At 45.5% G+C, this 14,962-nt stretch overlaps 1 protein-coding gene across 1 annotated transcript in view; it reads left to right on the top strand.

Annotated features, from left to right (window-relative positions):
- Window positions 1–14,962, top strand: part of LOC126249437 (nucleosome-remodeling factor subunit NURF301) — a 320,790-nt gene that overhangs the window by 206,902 nt on the left and 98,926 nt on the right. The window contains exon 22 of the mRNA XM_049951093.1: window positions 3,960–4,213. Coding sequence (XP_049807050.1) covers window positions 3,960–4,213 — 254 coding nt within the window. The remainder of the gene's footprint in view (window positions 1–3,959; window positions 4,214–14,962) is intronic.

Raw genomic sequence — 14,962 nt, 5'->3', positions numbered from 1 at the left:
GTACGCTTTTGAGCTGTACATGACCCTTCACTTTTTCACTTCATATCACATCGGAAACAGTGGACGTGCTTCCAGCAGGTGACAGCACAATGCACCTAATATGAAAAACACATGTTTTTGGGGGTGTCCAGATACTTTTGATCACATAGTGTATATGAGCCAATGCATTCCTGGATTACATCTCTTTCCCAGTGCCCACAATTGCCTTAAACACTGAAAAGAAGATCACATGGCGCAAAGCGATACTAGTGGACCATTGGCAGCGCTGGATGCTGCGATGGGTGTAGCAAGTGTACTAATGTCCGATGGCTGCGGCCATACAGAAGTTCCGCCAGTGATGGTCCGTCTCATGGGTGATAGCAGTAGGAGGCGCGAAAGAATTGCAATGCCTGTTCCCATGTGTGGGTGGTGCAAAGCTTGGCCATCTGTTGTTTGGAAGTGCGTACTAAGCGATCTGCTTCTCTGTTGGACTGCAGGTGATATGGAGCACTTGTTAGATGACGATTGCCATTGTGTTCGCAAAACTGTTCATAGGCACGTGAAGTGAACTGTAGTCCATGTGGCAAACCTCCGATGCAAAATATTGAGGACATTGCTTGAATGGTACTACGTGATGTGGTAGAGTTCATAGCCATGGCGATTGAGTCTTAGCCCAAGCTGTGAATGTGTGTAGTGGAGTGGAATGGATCTCTGCGCATGCGCGACACTGTGACATCATCTGTTGAATGTGGGTTTCCATGGTCTGCCAAGTACAGTGCCAGCATGCTAACTGTTTAGTGAGAACAATTCCCCATTGTCCTTGGTGGATCAACCACAACACATCCTTTTGCAACACTTTGGGAATAAGCACACAGGATTGCCCATTGTCACCTTGAACTAGAATCACACCCTGTTCAATTGAAAGGCTATGCTGATGTTCAAAATATCGGTATACAACTGAGTTCTGGATACTGGTCAATGAAGGAGGCCACGACCTGCGAATATAATTCAACAAAATCTTGGGATCTGGGTCTGCTTCCGTGGCCTGTGCAATTTTTCTGTAGTTCAGAGGAAAATATTCCAGCAATTCAGAGTCCTTCTCGTCGATTTGGCAACAATATGTGACAGATGCATCAGAATTAGAGTGTGGGCCAATTGGCAGGCAAAAAAGGGTGTCTGCATTGCCATGCTTAACCGTAGGTCTGTACACAAGTTCATACTGATACTGTGAAAGCAACAAAGCCCAGCATTGCAATTTTTGAGCCGTGCATATAGGCTTTGGCAGATGAAACAAGGACTGCATAGGCTTGTGATCTGTCACTAAGTAGAACTTACGACAATACAAATAGCGATGGAATTTTGTCGCACCTTACACCATAGCAAGAGCATCTTTTTCTATTTGCAAATATTTGCACCGAGTTTGAGTGAGCAACTTTGAGGCAAAAGAAGTAGGTCTGTTTTGTGCACCACTTCTGTGCGAAAGCACTGCGCTGATTCCATAAGAAGAAGCATCCACTTGTAAAACTACTGGCTTGGCAGGATCAAAATGCACTTAACATCTGTCACTAAGCAAGACTTTTTGAGTTTCTGAAATGTGTTTTGATACCATTTAGTCCACATAAAGGGTACTTTTTGCGATGCAATGGAGCTGCGATCTGAGCAGCATTCTTTATGAACTGAGCACACACTAACTGTTTATCACATGGCCTAATTATGTAGCTCAGTTTGAAAAAAGTCACACTTTTCGAAGATGACACTTGAGTCCTGCTTCCGACAACACTCGAAAAAGAGTACACAAATTGGCAATGTGTTTCTCTGGTGTACGACCTGAGATGACAATATCGTCAAGACAGTTTGAACAAAGTGATGCTTTTGCAGTCAGCTGTTCCAAGTAACGTTGAAAAATTGTGGTTGCAGAAGCACTGCTGAAAAGCAAATGCAAATACTTGAACAGCCCTAAGTGTGTATTTACAACAAACACTTTCTCTGATTCTTGATTCAAAGGAATTTGCAAGTAAGCATCACGCAAATCTATCTTACGAAAGTAACGTCCTGTACCAAGCCTGTCTGTGAGTTCCTCAGGGCGAGGTAACGGATAGGTGTTAACTACTGTCTATAGGTTGAATGTAGACTTGAACACAAAAGTGAATGTGACCAGAAGGCTTAGCAACAAAACTAGTGGACTGGCCCATTGACCAGCTTGAATGGGAGCAATGACACCATTATCTTGCAATTTTTTCAATTCAGTGGTTACCTTGTCTCAAGCAACTGAAACGGTGCAGGTCCGGAAAAACTTAGGTTGTGCATTGTCTTTCATTGTAACGTGTGCTACAAAGTTATTAGCTATTCCCATGCCTTCTGAAAATAGTTCAGGAAATTCTTTAAGCAAGCTAGCTACATTGGCTTTCAGATCAAAAGCTGATATGGAAAGAACATTGTGTTGGATGCTAAGGCCAAACAGATCAAAGGGAATCTAAACCAAAAATGTTCTCACTGTCTCTTGATTTCAACACAGTAAAATTCACTGTCCTGATGTGAGATTTGTAAGAGTCAGGCAAACTACACTGTCCAAGCAACGGAATTTCCTGTCCATTGTAAGCAGTGAGGTGCTTGCTAGATTTAGAAAGTGTTGTGAGCCTAACTGTTAGTATGTGGCATGATTAAGCAAAGTGACTGATGCACCTGTGTCTAACTGAAAGTTCACACAATGGCCAGCGATGTGAAACGAGACAAATAGTTTGTTAGAACATTGTTGCACAACACTAAGGTGAGAATCATGCACAAGCTTAATCTTACATTTGTCAGATCCTGTTGTTTGTTTGTAAAACATTATGTTCACTGCGTGTGCTAGATGAACTATGTTATGTGTGAGAATGTACAATGAATTTCTTGTATCCCAGAGCCTTTGACTCTTATTTAAAACTTAAAAACTTTCAGGACCAGCCACTTAGAATAATTTCGAGCCCAGAAGACCAGGCATTAATGTCATTGTTTAAAATTTTATTGGCACAATTGTGTGATGTATCTTAAAGTGTAACACACACTAAAAAGACCAATGTTATGTGTGCAAGCTTAACTTTTCTTGTAACTTATAAATCTTCAAGACCAGTATTATATGTGAAAGCTTAGCTTTTCTTCTAGCTACATTATGTACATTAATTTAAACCATTAACTTTTCCTATTTGTGCGTTCACACTACTTAACAGTGGTGTTGCTATTGGCTGACTACATCATGTGTCCTATGCTCTGAATATCTGCTGTGATTGGCTTATAATAGTGTGTTGCAATCTCTGTTTCAATGCTTCGGAAACTGATGTGCTGTGTTTGGTGGAATTTATACTTTCATAATATGAAATATGCAGCATATCGTAATATGAAAGTATGTAGCGTACATGTTGCTGTACATCAAAGATCTTTCCAAACTGTGTTTCCTTTTCTTTTTTTCCCCCCTTGCTGAGTTTTGTTTTCCGAAGTGCCGGGAAGTTCTTGTTGGTGTATGAAACCTTTACCATTCAAAGGATTTATGCTTTTACAGTTCCAAGGGAAAGTACACTGTTGCTTATCATGGAAAAAGTGTGTTTTCACCTTGGAAGGAGTCTATTTTCATGTGGGGAGGGGGGGGGGGGGTTGCATTTTTAACTGGGAGAGCCAGAAAAATCAGGGAATTCCTCCTCGCCTCCTGTTCTCGTATACACCTCGATTACATAAATGAATGTTTTGTTTGACCTCAGAACAATGTAATGCCACGAATTGTGGAAATTAAAAAAGGTGGACTTGTACTTTCAGTTTTCAGTAGTGCAGAAGAAATAATGTTTTGTTATTCACACTTTATTGCTCCACATTAATTATGTGACGTAATTTGAGATTATTCAACACACTGATTTAATAATAATGCTTTATCTAAAATGTTTTATGTTAAATGCATGCTTGTGTGATTTACTAACATTTTCCCAATTTCTTTTTGATCCCGCTTACATCAGGTTGGAGAAGACTAATGCACAGGTTGTTACTAGGAGTCGTTCGGGCTCATTAGCTGCCAAGACAGATGGTGTAGCAGCAGGAGGAAATGCAAAATTGGAAATGGTTAGTGGAAAATCGACACCAGAAGAAATAAAGGAAAAAATGGAACAACAGTTGCGCATGCAGAGAGCTGCTCATCAACAAAAACGTGCTTTGGAGACACTAAAGGTTCCAAGTGGACAGGTTTTGAAAGTTGTACCCACTACGCAACAAGGCAAGTCTGACTTATTTGAAGTGTACTTTCCGTTTGAGAGAGAACTTCACTTTTTCCTTGTTCTTGTTCTCGCTGTTGAAGCACTTCTATTCTTCCACAATCCTGTACTGATAGACAGTCTTGTAGAAAATGTATTCAAAATTTGTGAGTTTATATAAATCTAGGCATGGGATTTTCCATCCCTTTCCTTCAACATAAATTAGTTTGTTTAACCAACATATCTTTATTGATGTTTTAGGTACAGCCGTTAAATCATGTATTGTATTTATTTAGTAAACTGTGAAACCTAATGATTTATCTCTTCCCCTCTGTCCATGTGTGTTCCAATTTACAGAAGCTCTTTACCTGAATGGACTGTTATATTTTGAAAATTGGCAGTAGTGAGGAATTTAAAAAGCAGAGATAGTACAGTTATTTCATTTTAATTGGTTATATTGTTCAGTTCAATTCTCTGCCCGCTTCATCAACAAGGATATAAAATTCTTATAATGGTAAGACAACTCCAAAGCATATCCCACAATTGGCATTTCCTTGAGACATGAGTAGATTACAACTGGAAATGAGCGGCAACTGCTTGCAGCCAGCCTGACTCCATATGCCGTGTGTTGTGGTTCCTGGAGAACGAGTCAACAAGGCTGAGAGGGTGACATGAGTAGCGGGCAAGGTAAAATGTGTCCAAGATGCAGCGTGTTCAGAGAAGGCCCTCTATCCACCTATCATCTATCACGTGGAATTGACATGGCTAGTGGTAATTTACCAGTTACAAGCCCATACAAATGGACATACGTGCAGGCGCCAGAGGCTGTTATCGACAGTGGGAGGACCCACTGTAGGTCCACTGGCCAGTCACTGCCCGCTTCAAGCTGGGCAGCCCCAAGTCAGTTAGGTGCTGGCTTGTCCGATACCAATTGTTCTGCTTGCATGCTTGCGTATATAGATCACTAACCTCACCCAGAGCCGTCGCCATAATGACATATCTCTGCGGGTCCGGGAGTAAAAATAGGCCAGAGGTATTCCTGCCCGTAATGAGAGGCGACTGAAAGGAGTTTCACACATTTCGGCCTTTAAGTGATGGTCCCCTGTATGGTTCGACCTTCATTCTTCAAACTTTTCCCAAAGAGCAAGCCAATTGGGGAAGGGCACCTTACATGGTGCATCATGTCCATTGTGCATTGAGATCTTTAGCCCACTTTCTCGTCGTTGCGTTTCAGTCCTGCTTATTCTCCTTCTGCTTTTCTTGGGCAAGGACACCTTCCTGGGTGCATTTTCCACCATGCACTATGCAGTGTCACTTTGTGTGTCGACGATGACTTTGGACTTCTTTGCACCTGATATCCAGCACGGTAGCCAATCCGTTGTGGTGGGGCCGCCATGTACCCTGTTGGTTGTAGCCTCCTGACCACACAGGGACTGCTCTGCTGATGCCTGCGCCGTTAACTCCCCAAGTATGCCAAGGTGTAGATGCCCATCCCCCCGGGGCATCGGGACTCCTGGCAATGGCCATCCCGCCGGTGGCCTTTGCTGCGGCTGGGTGGCGCCTGTGGGAAGGCCCCCTGGTTGGAGTGGGTGGCATCAGGGCGGATGACACGCAATGAAGCGTAGTACGTCATTACTTGCTGGTGAAGAAATACCAGCAGTCTCTAAATGCTCATGAGCTCAATTCAACGCACAGGAGTATGACCCCAAATCGTTCCCCTCCCTGGCCACACCATGCGAGGAACGTTAGGCTAAGGATGGTAGTGCATCTTATTCCTCCCGGTACCTTGTATGTTCAAGAGCTGATGGGGAATCTTTCATGACGATGAAGCCTCAGTTTTTTGTTGAGCATTTAAAACAAGTTTAGGGAGCTGGGGGGATTGTCCAAAATGAGATTTGGGTCAGTCTTGATCAAAACAGCATCTTCAGCCAGGTCATGGACGTTACTCGCTTGTGACAACCTGGGGGATGTTTCTGTAACCATCACGCCCCATAAGAGATTAAATATGGTCCAGGGTATCGTATTTCACAGGGACCTTCTTTTGCAGTCTGACGACGAGCTGCGCGCCAGTTTAGAGTGGCGAGGTGTACATTTCGTCCGACGTCTCCACTGGGGTCCGATGGATAATCGGATTGCCATCGGTGCCTTCGTCTTGGCCTTCGAGGGTGATACATGGCCCAAGAAGGTCAAGGTGATGGTCTACCGCTGTGATGTAAAGCCCTATATCCCTCTCCATATGTAAAGCCCTATATCCCTCTCCATATGTGGTGCTATAAGTGCTGGAAGTTCGGCCATATGTCTTCCCACTGTACTTCCAGCATCACATGTTGAGATTGTGGACACCCATCACATCCCAATACTCCATGTGCCCCGCCTCCCATCTGTGTCAACTGCAGAGAGCACCATTCGTTTTGCTTGCCAGACTGCAGGATTTTCCAGAAAGAAAGGAAAATCATGGATTACAGGACCCTGGACCGACTGACCTACACTGAGGCTAAGAGAAAATTTGAACGCCCGCATCCTCTACGTATGACATTGTCTTATGCCACCGCTACAACATTTCTGGCACCATCAGCTTCGTCAACCCCAGTCACCTCTCAGAGCCGGAAGACTACACCTGCCCCCTTGATGGTGGGTGGCATTTCCCTCCCAACGTCCATCCCCACTTCTAAGCCGGAGAAGCATAAGTCTTCTTCGGCTTCTCTTGCTAGGAAGGGGTCCCTTGGGTCACACCCTTCCGAGGTTTCTGCTAGTGGGAAAGGTGATGCCCGCCAGGGGCTGAAGAGCTCAAAAGCAGCCGGTCGTAGGGCTTTACGCTCATCCTCAGTCCCGGAGACTGAGCCAGTGAAGTCCTCCCAGCCAGGGAAACCCAAGGAGCAGCGAGAGAAATCCAAAAAGCAGTCCCCTAAGACCAAGGAAATTGCGGTGGCACCCACACCACCGCTACCTGCAAGCTCTGCATCTGAGGATGGGGGTGGAGATTCTGGCTTCTGCTGAGGACCTAGATCTCGCCAGACCCTCAGACACAATGGATATAGGCTGCTCAGGCAATAAGCCAGTAGCAGCAGGTGACTCTGAGGCGTAAACTGCCTCATTGAATGTTCCATGCCCTCCCAGTCTCTCGATGACGTCATCCTCCAGTGGAATTGCGGCAGTTTTTTCCACCACCTTGCTGAGCTACGGCAACTGTTAAGCTTTGCACCTGTTATCTGCATTGCCCTCCGGGAATCCTGGTTGCCGACAATGCAGACCCGTGCTCTCCACGGCTGTAAGGGATAATTCAGGACCCTTGCTCTCCACGGCTGTAAGGGATAATACAGGAACCATAGTGACTATAATGGTCAGTTGGAGTTTGCATTTTATGTCCTAAACTCAGTCTGTAGTGACACTGTGCCCCTTCAAACCCTTCTTGAAGCTGTGGCTGTCAGAATAAGGACGACGCAGAAATTAACTGACTGCAATGTATATTTTCCTCCAGATGGTGCAGTACCCCTGAATGTATTAGCTGCACTGATTGATCAACTCCCTAAACCTTTCCTACTTTTGGGAGATTTTAATGCCCGTAACCCCTTGTGGGGTGGCACTGTACTGACTGGCTGAGGCAGAGATGTCGAAACTTTACTGTCTCATACGCCATACTGTCGGAAGTAAAGCTGTGAGGACAGGGCATGAGTCGTACTTGGGTAGCTCAGTTGGTAGAGCACTTGCCCGCGAAAGGCAAAGGTCCCGAGTTCGAGTCTCGGTCCGGCACACAGTTTTAATCTGCCAGGAAGCTTCTTTACGATCTCAGTTCGACCTCTGCCTCTTAAATACTAGGGATGCCACACATTTCAGTGTGGCTCGTGGTAGTTACTCGGCCATTGATTTATCAATTTGCAGCCCAGGACTTCTCTCATCGCACCGAGCAAGGTGGCACGGTGGTTTGACACTGGACTCGCATTCGGGAGGACGGCGGTTCAATCCTGCATCCGGCCATCCTGATTTAGGATTTCAGTGGTTACCCTAAATCGCTCCAGACAAATCCCGGGATGGTTCCTTTGAAAGGGCACAGATGACTTCCTTCCCCATCCTTCCCTAATCCGATGAGACCGATGACCTCACTGTCTGGTCTCTTTCCCCAAAGAACCCAACCAACTTCTCTCATCTATCCAATGGAGAGCACATGACAACCTGTGTGGTAGTGACTACTTCTCCATCTACCTGTCACTGCCCTGGCATCAGGCCCACGGACACCTGTGCAGATGGGCGAACTGGGAAACTTTCAACTCTGCTGTCACCATTGAATCTCCCTCACACAGTTACATTGATGTGATGGTTGAGCAGGTGACTACAACAATCCTTTCTCTGGCAGAAAACGCGATCCCTTGCTCTTTAGGATGTCCCCAGCGTAGGGCAGTCCCTTGGTGGTCGCCAGAAGTCACTGAAGTAATTAAGGAGCATCGGTGAGCTCTACAGCAGTATAAGTGGCACTCTTCCCTAGAGCACCTCATAGCCTTTAAACAGCTTTGTGCCTGCATTCACCAAGTTATCAAATGATGGCAGCAGGAGTGTTGGGACAGATACGTCTCAACCATTGGGTGCCATACGTCACCTTCCTAAGTCTAGGCAACGATCAAATGTCTTTTGGGTACCAGACCCCAGCAGGCGTTTCTGGTGTTACCATGAATGGCGTGTTATCTACCGACACAAACGCGATTGCCGAGCACTTTGTTCGAGCCCCTGCATTGGAGAATTATCCCCCATCCTTTCACACTCTCAAACAGCGGCTGGAAGGGAAGGTCCTCTCATTCACTACACGCCACAGTGAATCCTATAATGCCCCATTTGCAGAGTGGGAGCTCCTCAGTGCCCCTGCACATTGCCCCAACACAGCTCCTGGGCCTGATCGGATCCACAGCCAGATGATTAAACATCTCTCATCTGGCTACAAGCAACACATCCTCGTCATCTTCATCTGGCTGTGGTGCGATGGTGTCTTTCCATCACAGTGGCGGGAGAGCACCATCATTCCGGTGCTCAAACCCGGTAAAAACCCACCTGATGTGGATAGCTATCGGCCCATCAGCCTCACCAACATTCTTTGTAAGCTGCTGGAACGTTTGGTGTGACGGCGGTTGGGTTGGGGCCTGGGGTCACGTGGCCTACTGGTTCCATGTCAGGGCGGCTTCCAAGAGGGTCACTCTACCACCAATAATCTTGTGTCCCTCGAGTCTACCATCCGAACAGCCTTTTCTGACACCAACACCTGGTTGCCATCTGTTTTGACTTACGTAAAGCATACGACATGACCTGGCGACATCGTATCCTTACCACATTGTATGAGTGGGGTCTCTGGGGCCTGCTCCTGATTTTGATCCTGTTTCTCTGTACTATCCGTATCCAAGTACCTCCCATAGTTCCATCCATATCCAGGAGAATGGAGTCCCGCGGGGCTCTGTATTGAGTGTCTCTCTATTTTTGTGGCCATTAACGGTCTAGCAGCAGTTGTTGGGCTCTCTGTCTCACCTTCTCTTTATGCAGAAGACTTCTGCATTTCGTACTGGTGCTCCAGTTCTTGTGTTGTTGAGTGTCACCTACAGGGAACCATCCACGAGGTGCAGTCATGGGCTCTAGCCCATGGCTTCCAGTTTTCCGCCATGAATGTGTGTCATGCATTCCTTTCGGCATCGTACCATTCATCCAGAACCAGCACTTTACCTTAATGATGATCCACTCACTGTAATGAAGATATATCGATTATTAGGTCTGGTTTTCGATGCTCATTTGACTTGGCTTCCTCGTTTTCATCAGGTTAAATGGAAATGTTGCAAGCACCTCAGTGCCATCCACTGCCTGAGCAACACCAACTGGGGTGGAGATCGCTCCATGCTGCTGGAGCTTTACAGAGCCCTTGTTCAGCCCCGCCTTAACTCTGGTAGTGTGATTTATGGCTCAGCGGCATCCTCAGCATTCCGTTTGCTTGACCTGCGGAGTTTGACTAGGGACAGGAGCTTTTAGGACGAGTCCTGTGACAAGTGTATTGGTGTAGGCTGGAGTCCCTCCATTGAAGATCAGACATGCACAACTGCTCGCCAGTTACGTTGCATGCATTCATAGCTCTCCTGAACATCCTAATTACCATCTTCCTTTCCCAACCACAGCGGTTCACTTCCCTCATAGGCAGCCCAGGTCAGGGCTAACGATTGCGGTTTGCATGTGATTGCTTCTGTCTGAACTGGAGTCCTTCCCTTCACCACCTCTGCTCAAGGTCAATTCACGTACTTCTCTGTGGTGTAGCTGTATGCCGAAACTTCGCCTGGACCTATCGCGTGACCGTCTGCGGCTCTCCGCTGCCACTTCCTCTCGATTCTTGAAGTGTTCTGGGGCTCTAAAGTGGTTTACACCAACTGCTCAATGGCCGATGGTAATGTTGGCTTCGCTTTTGTCCAGCGAGGCCGTATTGAACAGCATTCCTTGTCAGATGGCTGCAGTGTATTCACTGCAGAGCTGGTGGCCATATCTTGTGCACTTCAATATATTTGTTCATGCCCCAAGGAATTGTTTCTTCTTTGTACTGACTCCTTGAGCAGCGTACAAGCTATCGAACAGTGCTATCTTTGCCATCCGTTGGTGGTGTCCATCCAGGAGTCCATCTATGCCCTGGACCGGTCCGGTCTTTCAGTGGTGTTTGGACCCCAGGACATTGGCATCCTGGGCAACGAACTTGTTGACAAACTGGCCAAACAGGGTACACGGAAACTGCTTCTGGAGATGGGCATCTCTAAATCTTACCTGCGTTCTGACCTATGCTGTAGGGTTTTTTGGCTTTGGGAGACAGAATAGCATAATAGTACACACAACAAACTGCTTGTCATTAAGGAGACTATGAATGTGTGGAAGTCTTCCATGCAGACCTCTCGCAGGGAATCAATTGTCCTCTCCCGGCTGCGTGTTGGCCATGCTTGGGTGACCCACCATTACCTCTTGCACCATGAAGACCCGCCTCAGTGTCGGTGCGGCGCCCTGTTGACAGTGGCCCATATTCTCTAGCACTGTCCCACTTTGACTGCCCAGCGACAAAATCTTTGGTTACCGGACTCGTTGCCACTCATTTTATCTGACAATGCCTCATTGGCTGATTTAGTTTTTCGTTTTATTCATGAGGGTGGGTTTTAACATTTGATCTAAGTTTTAGCGCATGTCCTTTTTTCCCTCTGTGTCCTCCACCCTAGTGCTTTTAGGGTGGAGGTTTTAATGTGTTGCAGAGTGGCTGGCTTCTCCTTTTTATTCTCATGGTCAACCAGCCACTGTATTCTGCTTTCTCGTTTTACTGTCTTCTGTTTCTAGCATCTCTCTGTTTTTTCTTGTCCTCCTTTGTTCCTTTTAGTGTTCGTTGCCTTTCCTTCGCTCTTGTGGTTTTTCCTTTCCTTCCGTTTTGTGTTATATGTCTCATCTGTTTTATTCTCACACTTGTGGCATTGTTTTATTAGGAACAAGGGACCGATGACCTCATAATTTGGTCCCTTCCCCCCTCTTTTAAACCAACCAACCATGATGTTGACACGTACCGGAACTAAAAAGAAGTGTAAACCTACCTCACTATGTTGTGGAACATGGAACATCTGTACTATGAAGCAAGGCATTTCAGTCAGACATCTTTGGAAACTCTCAAGATCTTACAAAACAGCTGTGATTGACCTGGAATTAGCCAGGCTTAATGTTGCTGTAGAAGCCTTGCAGGAAACCAGACTACCAGATGAGGGTTCAATTCAGGAGGGAATTTACACACTTTTCTAGAAAGGAAAGGATGTTTGCCAGACACAGACAACATGATGTTTGCCTTTGCCATTCGCAATGATCTATTATACACCACTGATAGACCGATTGGGATCTCAGAAGGCATTATGACTTTTGCTTTTGTCAACTATGAGTAGACCAATATCACTGATAGCTGTACATGCGCCAATGTTGACCTTGAGTGCAGACCTAAAGCATCAGTCTTAGGAACATCTCAGTGAAGTGTTGCAGGGAGTGCATCCTTCAGATATGCGTTCTAGGCAACTTATGTGCCCACATCACATGTGATTCTGCTGTTTGACCAGACTGTCTAGGCACACATGGGGTGGGGAAGATGAATGAGAACAGTTTATGGCTGCTTGAATGTTGTGCCAAATACCAACTGTGCATCACTAACACTTACTTTAAAGGCAAGACAAGGTATGAGGTCTCCTATATGTACCCTTACTCCAAACATTGGCGTTGACTTGATCTTATTTTAACTAAGAGGAAAGATGTCCACCATTTTCTCCATGCATACTCTTTCCTATTGCTAATTGTGACACTGATTATATAATAGCAGTTGCTAAAGGTAGCTTCGTTCCTCTGCTAAGACACCTAGCAAAACAAAGATCTAAACTTTGCAAAATTAAGGACTCTGAGACAGTAGAAATATTTTGTGATAAGAGTTTGGAAAGAAATTGATACCTGAGACCAAATGCACCCATTGTTGAAGACTGGCTGAAAGTCAAGTTACTTCTTATCATTTACGGCCAGCACTACATTTGGTACTTTGAAAGCAAAATCCCAGGATTGGCTCCACGAGAATATTGATGTCATGAAACTGCTCCTTGATTCTAAGTGTCAGGCAACTATCAGCTGGCACTTAAACCTTCACAACGCTACCTGCAGGGTTCTAAGCAAAGCAAAGGCAGTCGTTCAGCACACTTTGTCAACACATACTGGGAGAAACATTGCACCAGCATACAGGAATGTGCCAATGCTGGAAACATCGGCGGAGTGTATTTGGGTATCAAGAAGGCCATTGGGCCCGCTCCTAAGAAGACTGAATCACTTGAGGAGATCAATGGCACAGTCATCAAATATTGCAATCAACAGTTTGCAACGAAGGGTGGAACACATGCTGACTTCCGCTCACATCCGGTGAACATCAGCCCAATAGCAATAGCAGAAATTTCTCATTTGTCACTTTGCCATGAGCTGGCCAAGGAGGCTACGAAGGAGCAACTTCAGTGAGCTGTTGCGCACCTTAAATGCGAGAAATGCCATAGCAAAGACAACAACCACCCAGAATTTATCAAACTGACTCCACTTCTACCAGTGCTCTACAACCTGTTATTGAAATTTTAGTCTGTGGTGCTGTGCAGCATGATATGCACGATGCCAACATCATCACTCTATACAAAGGTAAAGGCAATCATGGGGATTGAAGTTGTTACCATGGAATTTCACTGCTGACTATCATCAGAGTAGCAGTCACCCGTTTGGTGCTGGGCATATTGGACAAGCTTGTGGAGCTTATGTTACCTGAATCTCAATGTTGGTTTGGAGCTCAGTGGTCTACTACTTGTTATGGTCTTCGCACTCTGGCAAATTCAGGAAAACGCCACAAGCCGAAGACACCATAGTCCATTGCTTTCATCGACCTAAACAAGGCATTTGACACAGTCAGCAGGGAGGGACTGTGTACTTTATTAATGAAGACAGGGTGTCCTCCAAAACTCTCCCGTTACATATCGATGTTCCAGGGCTGTCGAGAAACTTAACATCATCATGTTACTCAGAGCCAAGTGCTATCATGAGGACTTATTTGTAAGTAAACTTTTATTTTCTGACGATGCAGCTTGCATGGCAGACACTCAAGAGAATTTTCAAAGGCTTACGCACATTATGTCACAAGGACACACTGATACACCTGCCATGTGAAAAGGTGGACCCTTCTTGAGGGTAGTCAACAAATTCTGCTATCCTGGTTAGCTAGAGTCAGGTCTTTCTCTAGATGACAATAAATGCAAGAATTGGCAAAGTAGTGAACACTTTTGGTAAGCTCTGCACAAGAGTATGGGACAACAAATACTGCACACTGACCACAAAAATGTTCATCTATCAAGCGTGCATTCTGTGAGCGTCCTCTTTATGGTGCCGAGACCTGGACACCATATGCCAAACAAAACAAGCTCAACACCTTTCATCTGTGGTGCATTACAAAACATTCTAGGCATAACATGTAGGGACCATGTGACAAATGGTCCTGAATGCTGCGAAACTACGGAGTATCACCACCACTCTGAAGGTGGCTAAGACACTTACATTGTTGGGACCACACCAATCTTCCCTGAGATACACAATTTAGTGGGATAGCACATGCCACGAGACCAACTGGAACACCTGCTTAACGCTTTAAAGATTGCGTCAAGTGGAATATGAACGCATTTAATACTGACTGTGACAAATGGGAGAAGCTTGCTGAAGACCACAGCAGATGTTGAAAACTCATCAAGCCTGGCAGAAACTTAGCTGCAAAATGAAGGAGTAGACCGGTGCCTCTAACGAACGTCTCTGGTGTGGTTTGCACTTGCCCACCTGTGGGTGCCAAGTAGACTCTCGCATTGGACTCCTGAGTCACCAAAGGAAGTGCCTGTGTGGTGATACTTGAGTCTTCCAGTGGGAAGTATAGGCCATTGATGTGTTGATCGAGTGATAAGACTGCCATGTGTTGTCTGTACACTTGTCACAATAGTCCAGTTGTTCACCTGAGAATTCTTCATAAACAAAACATTAGTGTATGAATATAAGGACTATAAAGCCAAATGTAGAGTGAAAGGAAGACAAGATATGTAAGTAGAGTGAGAGGAAGACAGGATATATAAAACTTTGAATTATCTACAGGTATTCCTGCTGATGTATATCACACTAGTAGTATTAAGGATGTTAAAGTAGGTGAAATTACAGGAAAGATGAGCAGTCTTTTCTATGGATGCCTTCTTCTCCAGTGA

This window comes from Schistocerca nitens, chromosome 1 (genome assembly GCF_023898315.1).
Source record: "Schistocerca nitens isolate TAMUIC-IGC-003100 chromosome 1, iqSchNite1.1, whole genome shotgun sequence".
Classification (NCBI taxonomy): Eukaryota; Metazoa; Arthropoda; class Insecta; order Orthoptera; family Acrididae; genus Schistocerca; species Schistocerca nitens.
Note: the sequence above shows the minus strand (reverse complement) of the source record. Positions and strands in the feature narration are given on the sequence as shown.